Below are 20200 nucleotides of genomic sequence, written 5' to 3'. Positions count from 1 at the left end.
GGTCATCCGCTGAGGAGGAGGAGGATGAGCTGCTCTTGCTGGACACCGTGGAGGAGACAGGAGAGGTACCTACCCACAGAGACTGCCACCTGACCTACTTGTGCCTGCTCCAGCTGCCCCCATGCTCAAAGATCCCTTTCCCGGACAGCTGACGTCTGGGCAAAGCTGGGGAAAAAGACACACACACACACAAAAAACCAGCAAACAAACAAACAAAAACCCAAAAGAGACCAGAGTGTCTTTGTGGGTAGGAGGGATCAATAAAGGAGCCCCATAACCTTCTCTTCTCCTTGCAGGATGACCTGAGTGATATGGAGAAGCAGCTGAGGGATTTGGGACCCCACTCTTGCTCTTACACCCTCAGTGAGCAACTCCTGCAGGAGCAACTCTTTCAGGTCTGGCATTTCCAGAGCAGGTCACAGCTTCCCCAGTGCAACCCCCTCCGGAGGTTTCTGCACCCCAAGGGGTACAGAAGTCACTTTTGGCGGGCGGCACAGAAAGGAGCAGAGGCTTCAGTGGGAAGGGGCTCTGGTCACCTCCCTGGTCATAGCAGATTGGTGTGAGCCCTGAGGCTGGGAGGGACCCCAGGGACATGAAGGCCGAGTCAGGCTTGGCTGCTGTTCCCAGGAGGCCCTGGAAAAGGATCCAAGGCCTGCCAGGTGCTAAGCTAAGCTGCCACCTCTGGGAAAGTCACCAGAGCCCAGGGCAGAGCATTGGCTTTTCTTCTTGCAGGACCTGGTGCTCTTCATTGACTCGCCCAGAGCTCTCCTTGTCAGGGAGATGCAGTCAGGCATGAGACCTTCCTTTCGCAGGGTAAGGAGACCCAGGGCCAGACAAGTTCCTCTGCCCCCCTCCCCCATTCTCACTCTCCTGGATACTCTGTGGCTATCCCGAGTCCCAGTCCTCATGCCAGCACCTCCATGCCATGCCTGCCCCCTCCCTCCCAAATCCCAGCGTCTTGGGTGTCTGCAGCCAGGTCAAGGCAGCAGAGAGGGATATGGGCAGGGCAGCAGTTGCAGTGGCAGCTGAGGAGATGGTTGCACTCCAGTGGCAGCACCATAGTCACCCGTGTCCCCTCCAGGCACATGAGGTCCTGAGGTGCATCCACAGCACCGTGGAGCACGTCTGCAGCGAGCCAGCCCGGCACAGCCTGCGGTCGCTGCTTCGGGTGCTGGCCGAGAGGTTCCCCGAGGACACAGTCAGGAGCCTGCTGAGGATCAGTCCCCACTGTGACAGGTACGAGCCCCTACAGCCCTGGGGACTTGCTCCGTAGCCCAGGAACAGCACGGTGGCCGAGGCAGCCCTGCTAACAGAGCACTCTGGCTTGCAGTGCTGCCGTGGCTATGTGGGAGGCGATGCTGTCCCCACTCAGCAAAGAGCAGAGTATCTTCGAGGGGATGCTCCGCGTGATCCAGGGCTCCGCACCAGAGGAGCACGTCTCAGCTGTGAGTGACCAGAGCAGGGCTTGCTCACCCTTCAGGGCTTTTCCCCAGGAAAGCAGACACAGCCCCTCCTGCCTGCCCCAAACAACCCCATCCTCCAGGACTTGGGGACACAACGTCTCAGGGCCAGCAGGGCCCTGCCCTCCACCAGCCCAGCCCCATCTGTGCCAGCCCCATGGGGCTGCCCCGTGCTGCTGGGGCCCCCGAGCACAAAGAGGAGCCCTGCAGCATTCCGGGCAGCACTCCGCTCCCGCGCTGCCTGCACCCCCTGCCCTGCACTGCAGCTGGAAACCTGGGGCGGGGGTCGGATTTGGGTGCCAGAGGGAGGGTCACCGTGCTGTGCTGGCCCAGGGGGGGCCACCCTGAATCAGCAGGGGAGCCCTCAGAGCAACAGCAGCGTCTGTGCACTGAGAGCCGTCCCTGTGCCGTTTCTGCAGGCATCCCGGGTCCTGCGCAGGCTCAGCCAGTCTCCCCACTGTCAGCAGAGCCTGAAATTGTACTACTATCCAGATTTCCTGATGGCCCTGCTCGACCGCCTGGCACGGGCTGCACAGACCCTGCTAGACGATCAACGCAGCCCTTTGGGGTGCGCCATCCCCTTGCCCTGCCATTCCCCTGGGCCCCGGCCGGGGCCCCTGCTCTGTATGTAACTGGACCTTGCTCTGCACACAGGGAGGCAGTGGAGGCCATTAAAGATCTGCTGTGTCTTGCTGGCTGTAGAGAGAATGTCCAGCAGATGCAGGAGGAGGGCGTCTGGGACATGATGCTCCAAGGAGAGACCCTGGAGGCAGCAGTCAGTTTGCTGGCCAGGTGAGAACCCCTCTCAAGCCTCAGAAGCCTCATGCCCAGGGGCAGAGAGGTCCCCAGGCACCCAGGCCCCGGGCTGCAGCTGCAGTGCTGGCCAGGGAGCGATCCGAGTGGCGAGGGGTGCTCCGTGCCTGGGGAGAGACCAGGGCGCTCTCAGCAAGTGGTGTTTGCGGCTGCGGGCAAAGACATGGCCTGGCCTGGCCTGGCCTGGCCTGGCCCGGCCTGGGCTATCCTGACTGGGCTGGGCAGGGCAATCCCAGCCAGGTTTTGCCTGCCCTGCTCACTGCCAGCACTGCTTTTCTTTCCCTTACCAGAGAGATGTGCAGGAGCTCAGGTTTCGTGCGGCTCTACCTCTTCCTGCACATGAAATTCACCCTAAACTCCGGGAGGGAACAGGAGAACACTTTTGCCATGGCTTTTTATGTTGAGGTAAGCAGTGCCTCTGCGAGATGCTTCTGCAGCCGTCCCTCTGGCACAGGCGGCTGCCGGGTGGGATGGGATGACAGTCCCCAGAGCTGGGACGGAGGGCTCGGCTCTCAGTCCCTCTGCCCTCCAGCCCTTCCTACTGGGGCAGCGCTCAGCCACCCCTGCAGTGAGCCAGCCCTGCGTGTCCACAGGCAGGGCTTCCCCCTGGATGGGCTGTGTCAGTCCCCAGGCCCTGAGCTGGCAGTGGGAGCCAGGAGCTGCACAGTACCGTCGGGGTCCTGCAGCTCTGCCCGTCTTTCACTGTTGTCCTTTCAGCTGCTGGGCTGCGAAGACATGGCAAAGCAGTCGAGTGATCTGCAGCTCCTCCGGTCTTACCTGGACTGTGGCAGTGACAGGATGCTTCTGCTGGTGGTCAGGGGCTTGGTGGCAGTTGCACAGGACCCGGAGATGGTGAGCAAGGCCTAGTCAGGTGGAGATGCCTTGGCAGCCTGGGGCTGGGGCAGGTGGTTTGGGCCTGGCTGAGAGGAAGGAGGTGGCTGTCAGCAGAGGGGTGGCTGAACAGGGGCCACAGAGCCTTTGCTGTCCTGCCCTCCCTGGCTCTCCCTGGCTCTCCCTCAGCCCCCGAGGCAGGAGGCAGGAGGCAGGAGGGGCGGCAGAGACGCCCGCAGCACCTGCCGGGAAGCCGGGCAGGAGGCCGATGCTCGGCACACAGAGCGTTTCTGCCAGGCTGCTGCTCCACTGCTCCACCATCACAGAAGTTCTCTGTTTCACACAGGCAGCAGAAATGCGGGACAGGGTTATGCTGGACTGCATCCTGGGGAGACTGGAGCACAACTCTGAAGAGCTCAGGGTGGAGGCCCTGCTCCTCCTCAGGAAGCTAACAGCTCACCCCACCGGGGATGAGGAGGCCATCCACATCACAGTGATGCTGGCGGAGAAGCTCCCTCTCCTCTTTGATGATGTAAGGCTGATGTGGGAACCTGAGCCTGCAGAGGGGCAGAGGGCAAGGAGAGGGAGAGGCTGTTGCTGCAGCCACCCTGTCGTCCTTCCTTCCTTCCTTTCTTCCTTCCTTCTAGGAGTCCAGCCAGGTGCGGGAGCTCTCCATTAAGCTCTTTGGAGAAACAATGGGGACTCTGGTGAGCGGAAAGGAGAGGTGGATGCAGATAATAATCCAGGGGAACCTGGTCTCCCTCTTGCTAAGGATGAACGATAAGAGCGAGAGTGTGGCCCAGGTACAGACTTCAGAGCTGACCACCTACTTTGCCCTTCCCTCTGCCCAAGCCCTCCCTGGCAGCAGCTCAGCAGCTCTTGCCCGTCTCTCTTGTGCTGGCTGGCAGAGTGCTGTACCTGAGGTGGTGGCTGTCCCCTGAGCTTGCCTCGGGCACTGAACCCCCTTCAGGCTCTGTCCCCAGCTGCCTCTTCCCATAAGTAGCTGGGGACAGCTTGCAGCCTTGCCCAGAGGAGGCGGGGCATGAGAGGTCTCCTCCTCTGAGCTGTGGTGTCAGCTCCCACGGTGTGCTGCTTTGCAGGCCTCTGCCGAAGCCCTCCTCATCTGTGCAAAGATCCTGGGGTGGAGAAAGCTCAAGAGGGAGGTCAAAAGGAAGCGGACAATGAGGATTGCAGAGATCCTGGTGAGGACAACCCCCAGGTACCAGGTGCCAGGTGCCAGGTGCCAGGGCCTGGGCTGGACAAGGGATCCCCCATGTGCCCAGGGTGTGGTCGTGCAGGTGTTCCTCGCTGGCCCTGCTCCAGAGCGGAACACACAGCCTGGAGCTCCGTGCCCCCTTTCCCTTCCCATTTTCCCCTTTCCACTTTCCCCTTCCCCTCCCCCTCCCTCAGGCACGCAGCCCCCAGGGGTTCTTCTTGAGGCCCCTCTTGCCCCCAGACCCTGGGTGCTGCAGGAGCCCCCGGCCCACCTGGGCCCTGCCAGCAGCACGCAGCGTACCGGTTCCCCCCGGCCCCCCTGCCTGTGGCTCTGGCTGCAGCCCTGTCTGGCAGAAAGGAATGGCCTGGAGGGGAAGGGGTGGGATGGGCTGAGGGACTGCTCTGGCACACGGGGAAGGGCCTGAGCCAGCCCCGTGACCTTGGGCTCTCCCCAGGTGGAGCGGGACAGGGATGTGAAGTACCACGTGCATGCCTGCCTGCCGTACCTGAGGGACGCTCAGTGCGACGTGAGATTGGCGGCCATCAAGTTCATGGGTGAGCCACAGCCCCCGGGGACCCTCTCCTGGCAGCCCCGGGCTGGGGGCTGTGCTGCCACAGTGCTGGGGAGAGGGAGGTCTGACGGGAGCTCTGTGCACAGGGGCTGCTGCACGGCACCTGAGTAAGGACTCAGACATGGAGGAGCTGCAGGAAATGTGCGATGGTGAGGAGGGTCAGAGCTGGGCTGGCCGGGGCTGGTGGGGGCAGGGGACAGAGGCTGGGCAGGGGGCTGCCGGGGACGAACCTGTCAGGGGCACTTAGGGCATGCATAGGGTACATTTTGGCTGGACATTAGGAAGGAGTTCTTCACTGCGAGCGTGGTGAGACCCTGGCCCAGGCTGCCCAGAGAAGCTGTGGCTGCTCCACCCCTGGCAGTGTTGAAGGCTGGAGCTTGGAGCAGCCTGGGCTGGTGGGAGGTGTCCCTGTCCCTGGCAGGGCTTGGGATGGGGTGATCCTTAAGGTCCCTTCCAGCCCAGCGCAGTCTGGGATTGCTGAGCAGCAGCTTCCAGCTGCTCCCTTGGTGCCTGCCACCTGCTCCTCCTGGCCAGGGAAGGAGAGAGATGGGGCTGGCACAGGACAGGCTGTGCAGACAGTGAGGTGTCACCACTGCTCTCTTTCTTCCTGTCGCAGCCCTCCAGAGCTTGGAGAATGACCCTGAGCCCAGAGTCCGTTCCTTGGCAGCTGAGACCTTGCAGAACCTGGAAACTGAGCAGGACCAGCAACGATCACGATGGTCCCTGCGATCTCTGTTCTGCTGTTTCTGCTGAGATGACTCAGGGACAAAGCTCCTGGTGCCATCTTCCTGACGGTACCTCCACTGACGCCACGCTGTGGCTGCTGCCCCCCACACCTCCCATGCGCACCTCCGGGCTTGACTGCCTCCCGCTCCAAACCAGTGCCCTCCAAACCCTCCTGCCCACACCCAGGACTCCCCTCAGACCGCTCTCCATTAAACCTTCCCAGCAGGGGACAGCAGCAGCGGGGGACTGAAGGTGCCAGTGATGAAGGTGGAGCTGGGAAGATGTCATTGGGAACTCCACCCTGACCCTCTTGCTCCACAGACGGAGGCCGTGGCTGCTCCGGGAAGCACCCGGCAGGTAAAAGAGGAGCTCATCAACTCCCCGGGCTGCCAGCGTGGCTGCTGCCATTGCCCACGCTGGTTCTGGGGGCGGGAGGTGCTAGGAGGCTCAGAGGAGAAGGGGTCAGGGTTTAAGGCAGCAAAGCTCCAGTTAACCCCAGCGCTGCTTTGTTGTTTTCAGGGCTTTGTTTGGCAGCTGCCAGGATGAGCAGGAGATTGGGAACGTTTCGCCTTCAGCTTGTATCACTGAGCACGCCAGCACTGGGACAGTCCTGCTCACAGCTGACCATGTGGAACCCTTGCTGATGGCAGCAGCCTGGGCTGGTGGGAGGTGTCCCTGTCCCTGTCCAGCTCAGTTTCATGGGCATCGTGAGCCAGTGCTGCAAGTGCCTCAAAACCAACCTCTTGGTGGCTGGTTGCTCTGGCATCCAGAGACTGCCAACAGTTCCAGCTGTCCCCACCTGCTGGAAGCAGCTCATGCCTTCCTCTTCCATCACTTCCAGGAGGTCACCCGGGTGTCTCTGGAGTTGTTGAGGCTCTCCTCCAGCAGCAGCTGAGCCAGAGTTGCTTTCCTTTTCTCATCAGAGAGGAGGAAACGGCAGTTCTGGCAGAGCTACCAAGAGGTCACAAAGTCCCCCAAATAAAATGTGGCGTTTGGAAGGCACGGCACGTGTGGGGTCTGTTCTCTGCTGAGCTACCAACTTCCTTCCAGCTGAGCGTCTGTTAAATCAGGAATGGAAGTTCTGGGGCCGTGGGATCAGCTCTGTGAGATGGGGCGGGGGGCACTGGGAGGTACTGGAAGTTAGTGAGGGACACTGGGAGCTGCTGGGGGCAGTGCTGGGAACTAGGAGAGGGCACTGGAAAGCATCTGGGGGCACAAGGAGGAGCCGGTGAGCACTAGAATGAGCAGGGGAGAAGTCGCTGGTTTTGGGGTCTCCCCACAGACAAACGGGGACGTCTTGGGGATGAGTGGAGAGGGGATGATGGGAGAGGAACGTCCTGGGAGTAGGGAGGCTCTGCAAAGGAACCTGGATCGATGGGTCGTGGCCAATTGTATGAGATTTAACACGACCAAGTCCCCTTGGTCCTGTGAGCAGAAAGATGCAGCAGTCCAGAATTTCAACTGTTCTTCAGAAATCACACAACCCGCTGGCCCAAACCAAATGTCATAAGCAAGAGAGACATCACCTGCTGTTGCAGAGCACCTTTAGCAGATACAGACTTCTGCCCAAGTAAGGACATTGTGTCCTCACCTGGAGTATTGCATCCGTTTCTGGAGCCCTCACTCAGCACAGGAAGGACATGGACCTGATGGGAGGAGGACACAAAAATGGTCGTGGGGTTGAACACCTCTCCTGTGAAGAGAGGCTGTGGGAGCTGGGCTTGTGGAGCCTGGAGAAGAGAAGGCTCCGGGGAGACCTCCTAGTGACCTTTGAGTTCGCCTGCAGGGGCTACGGGAAGGCTGGAGAGGGACCGTTTGCAAGGGCCTGGAGTGATAGGATGAGGGGCAATGGTTTTAGAGAAGAGCAGATTAAGATTGGATGTGAAGAAGGAGTTCTTCACCATAAGGGTGGTGATAAAATGGAACAGGAGGTGGCTGGGGCCTCGACCCTGGAGAGATTCAAGATGAGGCTCGATGAGGCTCTGAGCAACCTGATCCAGTTGGGGATGTCCCTGCCTCCAGGGACCTGTAGAGGTTAGATGACCTGTAGAGGTTCCTTCCAACCCAAATTATTCTGTGACTCTGCGGAAATGATCTGTGCCTCATATGCCAGTAAAACAGGAAGGTTGTTAATAAAATTATCCTGCAGTCAGAGGGGCTACGAGAAGCATTTGCTGAACCAGATATGACCAGTGAAGGTCTGCAGATTGCCATGACTCCAGAAAAACCCTACTTCAGGTACTGGAGATTGCTTTCAATTCAGATGTTCATGCTTGGCTTCCATTGGCAGGACTGGAAGTTTTCAAGGTGAAGAGAGAGGAGCTGTTTTCAGTGATGGCTTTAGTTAAAGAAGGGAGCGTGGCAAATCACAATATGTCATGGGATTAATATATGGAATGTTAATGGATGTAATGAATACCTTGACGACCTGGTAAACACGGCATTGGTGTGGAACCTTTAGCATTGTTTAATTAAGTGGAGCAAAACAAACAATAGTGTTTCTTGAATATCTCAACAGACATTGCAAGTGATTGTGGTAGAGTTTTTAGAGAGCTGTTACCGTGTATTCTGAGGTGGTGCCTTCAGGTTATCGACTTCTGGAAATGCAGGAAGTGCACATCTGGACTACCCTAGGGACTCTGATTTGACGGAAGCATTCCACTGTAAGCAGACCCAGACAACTCTGGGCTGAGGGACTCTGTGATCAGTGCCCTGTGTGGCAGGTCTCGTGATCTAGCTAGAAAGTTTAAAACCCTGATTTTGCATTAGTGTAGCATTGACTAGTACAGTGGGAAAAGAATACTTCCAGCCTGATGAAAGTTTGTGCTCAAAAGCTGAGCAGTGCCTGTCCAATGTTGTTACCAGGCAAAGAATAAATTAGCATGTTGCTAATTGTTTATGAGTGTTTAGGTGTCTAATTAGGAGCAAAGTTACAGCTTTTCCCTGCACAATGTATTTTTTTCAGATTGGTTTTTTTTTTTCCCTTGCAGGTACAAGATTTCTTTGCTCAAACCATCTACAAAGGCATAGGCTTTATCTTGTGAAGTGTCCATTCGAACAGATGGCCAAGGATTTCTTTCACTGCAGTATATGATTAGGAATGAGGATGGACAGATCTGTTTTGTGGAATATTATTGTTGCCCTGATGAGGATGTTACTGAAGCAGAACTGTAGCTGTATGTTTTGGTATCTGTTACCGTATTTATGGATAATTCAAGGACTTTTTTTTTTTTTTTATATAAAACGGAACAAAAGCTGTAAAGATTCACAGATTTTTTTTCTTTTTTTTTTAATATTTTAAATTCTGGTAATTCAAAGACTGCTTTTTTATTCCCCTGCAAATATTTCTTAGCTGTGACTCAAAAAAACAAAGCTGAAAAAACAAGAGGGGGAGCTGATGTCCTACAGCCACTGATTCCGTTACGGATGTTGAAGCTCCTGTAAGATGTTGCTGGTTTTTACAGTATTTGCCAAGGAATTTGTGTTTGTGTTTCTTGGATTTTTTTTTTTTTTTTTTTTTTTTTGTATTAGCTCTCTCGTGTGTCTGATTCAACGTGAAGTTCTGGCTTCCCTGCATAGTTCAGCATTCTGAGCAGCTTATCCCTTTTCTCGAGTCCAAGTTTGGCTCAAAAGCACTTGGCTCAAACCTTTCCTATTGTCTTCTGTGTTTCAGGACCTTCATCTTCCACAGAGCTGTTAGCTACTACATGCTTTCATTCCGAGTATTTTTTCCTTATTTGCTTTCTTTCCACTGGGATATGGCTTAGAAATGTAAGGAAGAAGAATAGCGAGAGCCTTGCAGCTGCAGCTGTTGGTTTTTTGTTATTAATTATATGAATGCTTTTACATGGTATGTTCAATATTGGCATAACTGTTTTCATTTCTGTTCTTCTTGTGACAAAATCTGCAAGGAAGAGAAGGGTTCCCTCTCTCTGTGGGAACCATGTGCAGCTCATTCAGGTCACCCATGTCAAAGTTACACACATCTTACAGCTTGGTTGGACTAGGAGAGTTTTGCATGGAAGAGAAATTGCCTCAATTTCTAGCTAGTTTTCAAAATTCAATTTCTTACTGATAATTGAGATTTTACAAATCTTACCCCCCAAAAATCCACCCGAACTGCATCAAAGGAAAAAACCACCACCCAAACTAAAGCCATTCCGCAACTGAGGACTTCATTTGAAGGTGATAGTTGAGATTAGCAGAGTGATAACCCCCTATGGATAGTAAGTGTATTAGATCAGTCACTGAGCTGCGAAATTCTATGGGCATCTGTGACTATTCTTTCAGAAATAAAAAATTGCTCCCCGAGCGATTTTAATTATCGTAAAGTGGTGGTTCCTACCATATACCAAGAAGTGACTTGCTGTATGTAAAATAGTCCTCCCGGAAAATACTGATTCTAAACTCCTCTGCGATTAGTCATGTTTCTTCACAGAAAGGAGATCTGAACGGATACATTTTCCTTGACCATGTAGCTGAAGGGCTACTATTTAAAGTATTTAAAGTTTTTTATCCTGAAGTGGACAGGACTGGCTGTTACTGAGCACATCTTTTATTTAAAAGCTTAAGAAAAAAGCAAGAAAACAAAAAACAACAACAAACAAAACACACAAGGCAATAACTACGGAAAGCAGAAGAATATTAACGTACAATGCTTAGGGGCTAAGAAAAGGAATTAGGTAAGAGTGACTTTACAGAACGAGAATGAGTATAAAAGTGGTTGCAGGAGAACAAGAACAATTCTCTGTGTACCATGTGGCCTGATGTGCACTGAAAGGGACTCAACTGAATATTGATTTTTTGGAAAGACATGACTATACTCTTGGAATGATAAGGCTAAAAAAGGAAACCCATGAAAAACACAAAGAGCTAAAAAACCACAAAAAACAAACCGTCAAAATAAAACAAAAAACCCCACCAAACGAAACCAAACCAAACCACACCATACCAAGCCAAAAAGCTCTGCAGGAAAACAATGAAAGAATTGATCACCGAAGCTGAACAAGCCGCATTCTGAAAGCACGGATCTTCCTGGGCAGCGTGGTTGGGTTTAAACGAGGAATTCCAGACTGAAAAAGGAGAGATTAATCCTATCATTAGTTTCCTTAAGGAGACGACTTCAGCTGTCTGGTCCGCACCTCACAGTCGATAGGAGATAACCTTAAACCTTTTCTGGGGAAATGGCCTGCAGCTCACAAGTAGACTGGGGAAGGTTTCTGGCAGTTGTGAATAGGGGATTGATCCAGTGGAACATTAGTGGCAGAGCAGGTCTCCCACCATCCTCCAAGTAAGCTGACAACAATTTTGCTAATGGCGATGTCAGCTGGATAGGAGTGGCACTGAAGTCAGCTCTCGCTTTCGATCTGGGATTGATGCTTTGTCTCCAAATAGCAAGCTGAAGGTTTTGTGAAGTTTTTGCTGGTGGAGTCTCCATCCCTGAAGCTGTTCAACAAAGGGGCAGCTGTGGTGCTTGGGGTGGTAGTGGTTCAGGTAGTGTAGGACTGACACTCGGACTCAGTGACCTTGAAGGTCCTTTCCAGCCATGATGGTTCTATGATTCCATGTGCCAGCACCCACCTGGACACACCCTGCTTGATTGCCAGGTCACAAGGGGACCCTTTGTGACATCACCCGTGACACCCTGGGTCCCGAGGTCCCTTCCGAGTGCAAAGGAGGTCCTGGCTCAGTGTCCGGGAGGACAAGCGTGGGATCAGACTCGAGCACAGTTCTGTAGAGGAGAACTGAGCAATGTCTGCACCCGAGAGAAGCCAAGTGGACCAAGAAGGTTCTTCTGGTCGCCAGGAGAGTACTCAGCCAGGGGCTGGGGCCGGGGCTGGGGCTGAGTCTGGGGCTGAAGCGTGGCCTGTGCGGATGCAGCAGGGGAATACGTGGAGGAACATGACAGCCCCTTGTGGTCTGTCTACTGGGAGCCTTGACCCAGACCCTGAGGGCTCTGGTTCTTTGCAGGCTGCCCAGGAGCCTCCATCCCCTGGAGATCCATGGCCGGGCCATGAAGAGCCCACCCCAGACCTCTCCCTGCCCCCACACAGCCCCCTTGGTCCCACGGGCTCTCCCCACAGGCAGTGCAGCCTTGAGGCCAGCAGCACTGCCACCCCCATACCCACCCCCCAGGGCCTCTCCTCCTCCCCCCGGAGTGAGGAGAGAGCCAGCCCCTTATCCCACCCCCATGGCCTCTCTTCCTTCCCCAAGGAACAGAGACCCCCGAGCCAGCCCCAGCTGGCCAAGGCGGGAGAAGAAGGAGGAAGCCATCCCCCCACCACAAGCGAGCTGTACAAGGCCCAGCTGCTGGAGACAGGTGAGTGAGGGGCCTTTGGCTGCTTTGCTGTGCTCCTGCATGGCAGTGCTTGCTGGGCACATCCCTGGCCTGATCCGTGGCAGTCCCCTCTTTGGGTGCCCTGGCCCAGGGCTGGCTCTCTCCTTGGGAGCTGGCACACGGCTGGGGGCCGGCTGGGGCTCTTCAGCCTCTCCTGCCAGCACCTTCAGCTCACCCTTCTCTCTTGCCTGCTTAGATTCTGAGTCTGCGTCCAGCACATATTTGACTTGGTCATCCGCTGAGGAGGAGGAGGATGAGCTGCTCTTGCTGGACACCGTGGAGGAGACAGGAGAGGTACCTACCCACAGAGACTGCCACCTGACCTACTTGTGCCTGCTCCAGCTGCCCCCATGCTCAAAGATCCCTTTCCCGGACAGCTGACGTCTGGGCAAAGCTGGGGAAAAAGACACACACACACAAAAAAAACCAACAAACAAACAAACAAAAAACCAAAAGAGACCAGAGTGTCTTTGGGGGTAGGAGGGATCAATAAAGGAGCCCCATAACCTTCTCTTCTCCTTGCAGGATGACCTGAGTGATATGGAGAAGCAGCTGAGGGATTTGGGACCCCACTCTTGCTCCTACACCCTCAGTGAGCAACTCCTGCAGGAGCAACTCTTTCAGGTCTGGCATTTCCAGAGCAGGTCACAGCTTCCCCAGTGCAACCCCCTCCGGAGGTTTCTGCACCCCAAGGGGTACAGAAGTCACTTTTGGCGGGCGGCACAGAAAGGAGCAGAGGCTTCAGTGGGAAGGGGCTCTGGTCACCTCCCTGGTCATAGCAGATTGGTGTGAGCCCTGAGGCTGGGAGGGACCCCAGGGACATGAAGGCCGAGTCAGGCTTGGCTGCTGTTCCCAGGAGGCCCTGGAAAAGGATCCAAGGCCTGCCAGGTGCTAAGCTAAGCTGCCACCTCTGGGAAAGTCACCAGAGCCCAGGGCAGAGCATTGGCTTTTCTTCTTGCAGGACCTGGTGCTCTTCATTGACTCGCCCAGAGCTCTCCTTGTCAGGGAGATGCAGTCAGGCATGAGACCTTCCTTTCGCAGGGTAAGGAGACCCAGGGCCAGACAAGTTCCTCTGCCCCCCTCCCCCATTCTCACTCTCCTGGATACTCTGTGGCTATCCCGAGTCCCAGTCCTCATGCCAGCACCTCCATGCCATGCCTGCCCCCTCCCTCCCAAATCCCAGCGTCTTGGGCGTCTGCAGCCAGGTCAAGGCAGCAGAGAGGGATATGGGCAGGGCAGCAGTTGCAGTGGCAGCTGAGGAGATGGTTACACTCCAGTGGCAGCACCATAGTCACCCGTGTCCCCTCCAGGCACATGAGGTCCTGAGGTGCATCCACAGCACCGTGGAGCACGTCTGCAGCGAGCCGGCCCGGCACAGCCTGCGGTCGCTGCTTCGGGTGCTGGCCGAGAGGTTCCCCGAGGACACAGTCAGGAGCCTGCTGAGGATCAGTCCCCACTGTGACAGGTACGAGCCCCTACAGCCCTGGGGACTTACTCCGTAGCCCAGGAACAGCACGGTGGCCGAGGCAGCCCTGCTAACAGAGCACTCTGGCTTGCAGTGCTGCCGTGGCTATGTGGGAGGCGATGCTGTCCCCACTCAGCAAAGAGCAGAGTATCTTCGAGGGGATGCTCCGCGTGATCCAGGGCTCCGCACCAGAGGAGCACGTCTCAGCTGTGAGTGACCAGAGCAGGGCTTGCTCACCCTTCAGGGCTTTTCCCCAGGAAAGCAGACACAGCCCCTCCTGCCTGCCCCAAACAACCCCATCCTCCAGGACTTGGGGACACAACGTCTCAGGGCCAGCAGGGCCCTGCCCTCCACCAGCCCAGCCCCATCTGTGCCAGCCCCATGGGGCTGCCCCGTGCTGCTGGGGCCCCCGAGCACAAAAAGGAGCCCTGCAGCATTCCGGGCAGCACTCCGCTCCCGCGCTGCCTGCACCCCCTGCCCTGCACTGCAGCTGGAAACCTGGGGCGGGGGTCGGATTTGGGTGCCAGAGGGAGGGTCACCGTGCTGTGCTGGCCCAGGGGGGGCCACCCTGAATCAGCAGGGGAGCCCTCAGAGCAACAGCAGCGTCTGTGCACTGAGAGCCGTCCCTGTGCCGTTTCTGCAGGCATCCCGGGTCCTGCGCAGGCTCAGCCAGTCTCCCCACTGTCAGCAGAGCCTGAAATTGTACTACTATCCAGATTTCCTGATGGCCCTGCTCGACCGCCTGGCACGGGCTGCACAGACCCTGCTAGACGATCAACGCAGCCCTTTGGGGTGCGCCATCCCCTTGCCCTGCCATTCCCCTGGGCCCCGGCCGGGGCCCCTGCTCTGTATGTAACTGGACCTTGCTCTGCACACAGGGAGGCAGTGGAGGCCATTAAAGATCTGCTGTGTCTTGCTGGCTGTAGAGAGAATGTCCAGCAGATGCAGGAGGAGGGCGTCTGGGACATGATGCTCCAAGGAGAGACCCTGGAGGCAGCAGTCAGTTTGCTGGCCAGGTGAGAACCCCTCTCAAGCCTCAGAAGCCTCATGCCCAGGGGCAGAGAGGTCCCCAGGCACCCAGGCCCCGGGCTGCAGCTGCAGTGCTGGCCAGGGAGCGATCCGAGTGGCGAGGGGTGCTCCGTGCCTGGGGAGAGACCAGGGCGCTCTCAGCAAGTGGTGTTTGCGGCTGCGGGCAAAGACATGGCCTGGGCTATCCTGACTGGGCTGGGCAGGGCAATCCCAGCCAGGTTTTGCCTGCCCTGCTCACTGCCAGCACTGCTTTTCTTTCCCTTACCAGAGAGATGTGCAGGAGCTCAGGTTTTGTGCGGCTCTACCTCTTCCTGCACATGAAATTCACCCTAAACTCCGGGAGGGAACAGGAGAACACTTTTGCCATGGCTTTTTATGTTGAGGTAAGCAGTGCCTCTGCGAGATGCTTCTGCAGCCGTCCCTCTGGCACAGGCGGCTGCCGGCTGGGATGGGATGACAGTCCCCAGAGCTGGGACGGAGGGCTCGGCTCTCAGTCCCTCTGCCCTCCAGCCCTTCCTACTGGGGCAGCGCTCAGCCACCCCTGCAGTGAGCCAGCCCTGCGTGTCCACAGGCAGGGCTTCCCCCTGGATGGGCTGTGTCAGTCCCCAGGCCCTGAGCTGGCAGTGGGAGCCAGGAGCTGCACAGTACCGTCGGGGTCCTGCAGCTCTGCCCGTCTTTCACTGTTGTCCTTTCAGCTGCTGGGCTGCGAAGACATGGCAAAGCAGTCGAGTGATCTGCAGCTCCTCCGGTCTTACCTGGACTGTGGCAGTGACAGGATGCTTCTGCTGGTGGTCAGGGGCTTGGTGGCAGTTGCACAGGACCCGGAGATGGTGAGCAAGGCCTAGTCAGGTGGAGATGCCTTGGCAGCCTGGGGCTGGGGCAGGTGGTTTGGGCCTGGCTGAGAGGAAGGAGGTGGCTGTCAGCAGAGGGGTGGCTGAACAGGGGCCACAGAGCCTTTGCTGTCCTGCCCTCCCTGGCTCTCCCTGGCTCTCCCTCAGCCCCCGAGGCAGGAGGCAGGAGGCAGGAGGGGCGGCAGAGACGCCCGCAGCACCTGCCGGGAAGCCGGGCAGGAGGCCGATGCTCGGCACACAGAGCGTTTCTGCCAGGCTGCTGCTCCACTGCTCCACCATCACAGAAGTTCTCTGCTTCACACAGGCAGCAGAAATGCGGGACAGGGTTATGCTGGACTGCATCCTGGGGAGACTGGAGCACAACTCTGAAGAGCTCAGGGTGGAGGCCCTGCTCCTCCTCAGGAAGCTAACAGCTCACCCCACCGGGGATGAGGAGGCCATCCACATCACAGTGATGCTGGCGGAGAAGCTCCCTCTCCTCTTTGATGATGTAAGGCTGATGTGGGAACCTGAGCCTGCAGAGGGGCAGAGGGCAAGGAGAGGGAGAGGCTGTTGCTGCAGCCACCCTGTCGTCCTTCCTTCCTTCCTTTCTTCCTTCCTTCTAGGAGTCCAGCCAGGTGCGGGAGCTCTCCATTAAGCTCTTTGGAGAAACAATGGGGACTCTGGTGAGCGGAAAGGAGAGGTGGATGCAGATAATAATCCAGGGGAACCTGGTCTCCCTCTTGCTAAGGATGAACGATAAGAGCGAGAGTGTGGCCCAGGTACAGACTTCAGAGCTGACCACCTACTTTGCCCTTCCCTCTGCCCAAGCCCTCCCTGGCAGCAGCTCAGCAGCTCTTGCCCGTCTCTCTTGTGCTGGCTGGCAGAGTGCTGTACCTGAGGTGGTGGCTGTCCCCTGAGCTTGCCTCGGGCACTGAACCCCCTTCAGGCTCTGTCCCCAGCTGCCTCTTCCCATAAGTAGCTGGGGACAGCTTGCAGCCTTGCCCAGAGGAGGCGGGGCATGAGAGGTCTCCTCCTCTGAGCTGTGGTGTCAGCTCCCACGGTGTGCTGCTTTGCAGGCCTCTGCCGAAGCCCTCCTCATCTGTGCAAAGATCCTGGGGTGGAGAAAGCTCAAGAGGGAGGTCAAAAGGAAGCGGACAATGAGGATTGCAGAGATCCTGGTGAGGACAACCCCCAGGTACCAGGTGCCAGGTGCCAGGTGCCAGGGCCTGGGCTGGACAAGGGATCCCCCATGTGCCCAGGGTGTGGTCGTGCAGGTGTTCCTCGCTGGCCCTGCTCCAGAGCGGAACACACAGGCTGGAGCTCCGTGCCCCCTTTCCCTTCCCATTTTCCCCTTTCCACTTTCCCCTTCCCCTCCCCCTCCCTCAGGCACGCAGCCCCCAGGGGTTCTTCTTGAGGCCCCTCTTGCCCCCAGACCCTGGGTGCTGCAGGAGCCCCCGGCCCACCTGGGCCCTGCCAGCAGCACGCAGCGTACCGGTTCCCCCCGGCCCCCCTGCCTGTGGCTCTGGCTGCAGCCCTGTCTGGCAGAAAGGAATGGCCTGGAGGGGAAGGGGTGGGATGGGCTGAGGGACTGCTCTGGCACACGGGGAAGGGCCTGAGCCAGCCCCGTGACCTTGGGCTCTCCCCAGGTGGAGCGGGACAGGGATGTGAAGTACCACGTGCATGCCTGCCTGCCGTACCTGAGGGACGCTCAGTGCGACGTGAGATTGGCGGCCATCAAGTTCATGGGTGAGCCACAGCCCCCGGGGACCCTCTCCTGGCAGCCCCGGGCTGGGGGCTGTGCTGCCACAGTGCTGGGGAGAGGGAGGTCTGACGGGAGCTCTGTGCACAGGGGCTGCTGCACGGCACCTGAGTAAGGACTCAGACATGGAGGAGCTGCAGGAAATGTGCGATGGTGAGGAGGGTCAGAGCTGGGCTGGCCGGGGCTGGTGGGGGCAGGGGACAGAGGCTGGGCAGGGGGCTGCCGGGGACGAACCTGTCAGGGGCACTTAGGGCATGCATAGGGTACATTTTGGCTGGACATTAGGAAGGAGTTCTTCACTGCGAGCGTGGTGAGACCCTGGCCCAGGCTGCCCAGAGAAGCTGTGGCTGCTCCACCCCTGGCAGTGTTGAAGGCTGGAGCTTGGAGCAGCCTGGGCTGGTGGGAGGTGTCCCTGTCCCTGGCAGGGCTTGGGATGGGGTGATCCTTAAGGTCCCTTCCAGCCCAGCGCAGTCTGGGATTGCTGAGCAGCAGCTTCCAGCTGCTCCCTTGGTGCCTGCCACCTGCTCCTCCTGGCCAGGGAAGGAGAGAGATGGGGCTGGCACAGGACAGGCTGTGCAGACAGTGAGGTGTCACCACTGCTCTCTTTCTTCCTGTCGCAGCCCTCCAGAGCTTGGAGAATGACCCTGAGCCCAGAGTCCGTTCCTTGGCAGCTGAGACCTTGCAGAACCTGGAAACTGAGCAGGACCAGCAACGATCACGATGGTCCCTGCGATCTCTGTTCTGCTGTTTCTGCTGAGATGACTCAGGGACAAAGCTCCTGGTGCCATCTTCCTGACGGTACCTCCACTGACGCCACGCTGTGGCTGCTGCCCCCCACACCTCCCATGCGCACCTCCGGGCTTGACTGCCTCCCGCTCCAAACCAGTGCCCTCCAAACTCTCCTGCCCACACCCAGGACTCCCCTCAGACCGCTCTCCATTAAACCTTCCCAGCAGGGGACAGCAGCAGCGGGGGACTGAAGGTGCCAGTGATGAAGGTGGAGCTGGGAAGATGTCATTGGGAACTCCACCCTGCCCCTCTTGCTCCACAGACGGAGGCCGTGGTTGCTCCGGGAAGCACCCGGCAGGTAAAAGAGGAGCTCATCAACTCCCCGGGCTGCCAGCGTGGCTGCTGCCATTGCCCACGCTGGTTCTGGGGGTGGGAGGTGCTAGGAGGCTCAGAGGAGAAGGGGTCAGGGTTTAAGGCAGCAAAGCTCCAGTTAACCCCAGCGCTGCTTTGTTGTTTTCAGGGCTTTGTTTGGCAGCTGCCAGGATGAGCAGGAGATTGGGAACGTTTCACCTTCAACTTGTATCACTGAGCACGCCAGCACTGGGACAGTCCTGCTCACAGCTGACCATGTGGAACCCTTGCTGATGGCAGCAGCCTGGGCTGGTGGGAGGTGTCCCTGTCCCTGTCCAGCTCAGTTTCATGGGCATCGTGAGCCAGTGCTGCAAGTGCCTCAAAACCAACCTCTTGGTGGCTGGTTGCTCTGGCATCCAGAGACTGCCAACAGTTCCAGCTGTCCCCACCTGCTGGAAGCAGCTCATGCCTTCCTCTTCCATCACTTCCAGGAGGTCACCCGGGTGTCTCTGGAGTTGTTGAGGCTCTCCTCCAGCAGCAGCTGAGCCAGAGTTGCTTTCCTTTTCTCATCAGAGAGGAGGAAACGGCAGTTCTGGCAGAGCTACCAAGAGGTCACAAAGTCCCCCAAATAAAATGTGGCGTTTGGAAGGCACGGCACGTGTGGGGTCTGTTCTCTGCTGAGCTACCAACTTCCTTCCAGCTGAGCGTCTGTTAAATCAGGAATGGAAGTTCTGGGGCCGTGGGATCAGCTCTGTGAGATGGGGCGGGGGGCACTGGGAGGTACTGGAAGTTAGTGAGGGACACTGGGAGCTGCTGGGGGCAGTGCTGGGAACTAGGAGAGGGCACTGGAAAGCATCTGGGGGCACAAGGAGGAGCCGGTGAGCACTAGAATGAGCAGGGGAGAAGTCGCTGGTTTTGGGGTCTCCCCACAGACAAACGGGGACGTCTTGGGGATGAGTGGAGAGGGGATGATGGGAGAGGAACGTCCTGGGAGTAGGGAGGCTCTGCAAAGGAACCTGGATCGATGGGTCGTGGCCAATTGTATGAGATTTAACACGACCAAGTCCCCTTGGTCCTGTGAGCAGAAAGATGCAGCAGTCCAGAATTTCAACTGTTCTTCAGAAATCACACAACCCGCTGGCCCAAACCAAATGTCATAAGCAAGAGAGACATCACCTGCTGTTGCAGAGCACCTTTAGCAGATACAGACTTCTGCCCAAGTAAGGACATTGTGTCCTCACCTGGAGTATTGCATCCGTCTCTGGAGCCCTCACTCAGCACAGGAAGGACATGGACCTGATGGGAGGAGGACACAAAAATGGTCGTGGGGTTGAACACCTCTCCTGTGAAGAGAGGCTGTGGGAGCTGGGCTTGTGGAGCCTGGAGAAGAGAAGGCTCCGGGGAGACCTCCTAGTGACCTTTGAGTTTGCCTGCAGGGGCTACGGGAAGGCTGGAGAGGGACCGTTTGCAAGGGCCTGGAGTGATAGGACGAACGAGGGGCAATGGTTTTAGAGAAGAGCAGATTAAGATTGGATGTGAAGAAGGAGTTCTTCACCATAAGGGTGGTGATAAAATGGAACAGGAGGTGGCTGGGGCCTCGACCCTGGAGAGATTCAAGGTGAGGCTCGATGAGGCTCTGAGCAACCTGATCCAGTTGGGGATGTCCCTGCTTACAGGGACCTGTAGAGGTTAGATGACCTGTAGAGGTTCCTTCCAACCCAAATTATTCTGTGACTCTGCGGAAATGATCTGTGCCTCATATGCCAGTAAAACAGGAAGGTTGTTAATAAAATTATCCTGCAGTCAGAGGGGCTACGAGAAGCATTTGCTGAACCAGATATGACCAGTGAAGGTCTGCAGATTGCCATGACTCCAGAAAAACCCTACTTCAGGTACTGGAGATTGCTTTCAATTCAGATGTTCATGCTTGGCTTCCATTGGCAGGACTGGAAGTTTTCAAGGTGAAGAGAGAGGAGCTGTTTTCAGTGATGGCTTTAGTTAAAGAAGGGAGCGTGGCAAATCACAATATGTCATGGGATTAATATATGGAATGTTAATGGATGTAATGAATACCTTGACG

The 20200-nt window shown here is 57.0% G+C and overlaps 3 protein-coding genes across 9 annotated transcripts; all 3 read left to right on the top strand.

Moving 5' to 3' along the window:
- The first annotated feature begins 2030 nt into the window (after positions 1–2030).
- LOC139789351 (maestro heat-like repeat-containing protein family member 7) lies at positions 2031–18424 on the top strand. Of its 5 annotated transcripts, XM_071729920.1 has the most exons (12): positions 2032–2252; positions 2564–2678; positions 2991–3125; positions 3451–3636; positions 3752–3907; positions 4205–4306; positions 4775–4874; positions 4978–5040; positions 5508–5685; positions 5841–5974; positions 18290–18348; positions 18379–18424. In XM_071729920.1, the coding sequence occupies exons 1-9, from the start codon at positions 2179–2181 to the stop codon at positions 5642–5644; spliced, it is 1068 nt and encodes a 355-aa protein (XP_071586021.1). In that variant the 5' UTR covers positions 2032–2178; the 3' UTR covers positions 5645–5685; positions 5841–5974; positions 18290–18348; positions 18379–18424. The 5 variants fall into 5 exon arrangements, with proteins under 5 accessions (XP_071586022.1, XP_071586021.1, XP_071586019.1 ...); XM_071729918.1 differs by having other exon boundaries at positions 18290–18418; XM_071729919.1 differs by lacking the exons at positions 18290–18348; positions 18379–18424 and adding an exon at positions 6137–6265 and having other exon boundaries at positions 5844–5974.
- On the top strand, positions 11286–14275 carry LOC139789805 (uncharacterized). The gene is made up of 7 exons (XM_071730876.1): positions 11286–11936; positions 12151–12248; positions 12480–12578; positions 12916–12996; positions 13265–13419; positions 13514–13628; positions 14063–14275. The coding sequence occupies exons 1-7, from the start codon at positions 11369–11371 to the stop codon at positions 14273–14275; spliced, it is 1329 nt and encodes a 442-aa protein (XP_071586977.1). The 5' UTR covers positions 11286–11368.
- On the top strand, positions 14216–18090 carry LOC139789355 (maestro heat-like repeat-containing protein family member 7). 3 transcript variants are annotated; one of them, XM_071729930.1, is made up of 10 exons: positions 14216–14435; positions 14717–14831; positions 15144–15278; positions 15604–15789; positions 15905–16060; positions 16358–16459; positions 16928–17027; positions 17131–17193; positions 17661–17838; positions 17994–18090. In XM_071729930.1, the coding sequence occupies exons 1-9, from the start codon at positions 14362–14364 to the stop codon at positions 17795–17797; spliced, it is 1068 nt and encodes a 355-aa protein (XP_071586031.1). In that variant the 5' UTR covers positions 14216–14361; the 3' UTR covers positions 17798–17838; positions 17994–18090. The 3 variants fall into 3 exon arrangements, with proteins under 3 accessions (XP_071586031.1, XP_071586032.1, XP_071586033.1); XM_071729931.1 differs by having other exon boundaries at positions 17997–18089; XM_071729932.1 differs by lacking the exon at positions 17131–17193.
- Positions 18425–20200: the final 1776 nt, after the last annotated feature.

This window comes from Heliangelus exortis, chromosome Z (genome assembly GCF_036169615.1).
Source record: "Heliangelus exortis chromosome Z, bHelExo1.hap1, whole genome shotgun sequence".
Classification (NCBI taxonomy): Eukaryota; Metazoa; Chordata; class Aves; order Apodiformes; family Trochilidae; genus Heliangelus; species Heliangelus exortis.
This window is presented reverse-complemented; position numbering and strand designations above follow the sequence as displayed.

Excerpts from the sequence above, each read along its gene's own strand:
- LOC139789805 (XM_071730876.1), top strand. The coding sequence starts at position 11,369 with ATGTCTGCACCCGAGAGAAGCCAAGTGGACCAAGAAGGTTCTTCTGGT. Across the intron at positions 11,937-12,150 it reads GGCCCAGCTGCTGGAGACAG|ATTCTGAGTCTGCGTCCAGC; the intron begins GTGAGTGAGGGG and ends TTGCCTGCTTAG. Across the intron at positions 12,579-12,915 it reads TGCAGGAGCAACTCTTTCAG|GACCTGGTGCTCTTCATTGA; the intron begins GTCTGGCATTTC and ends TTCTTCTTGCAG.
- LOC139789351 (XM_071729920.1), top strand. The coding sequence starts at position 2,179 with ATGCAGGAGGAGGGCGTCTGGGACATGATGCTCCAAGGAGAGACCCTG. Across the intron at positions 4,875-4,977 it reads GGCGGCCATCAAGTTCATGG|GGGCTGCTGCACGGCACCTG; the intron begins GTGAGCCACAGC and ends CTCTGTGCACAG. Across the intron at positions 5,041-5,507 it reads GCTGCAGGAAATGTGCGATG|CCCTCCAGAGCTTGGAGAAT; the intron begins GTGAGGAGGGTC and ends TTCCTGTCGCAG.
- LOC139789355 (XM_071729930.1), top strand. The coding sequence starts at position 14,362 with ATGCAGGAGGAGGGCGTCTGGGACATGATGCTCCAAGGAGAGACCCTG. Across the intron at positions 14,832-15,143 it reads CCATGGCTTTTTATGTTGAG|CTGCTGGGCTGCGAAGACAT; the intron begins GTAAGCAGTGCC and ends TTGTCCTTTCAG. Across the intron at positions 17,028-17,130 it reads GGCGGCCATCAAGTTCATGG|GGGCTGCTGCACGGCACCTG; the intron begins GTGAGCCACAGC and ends CTCTGTGCACAG.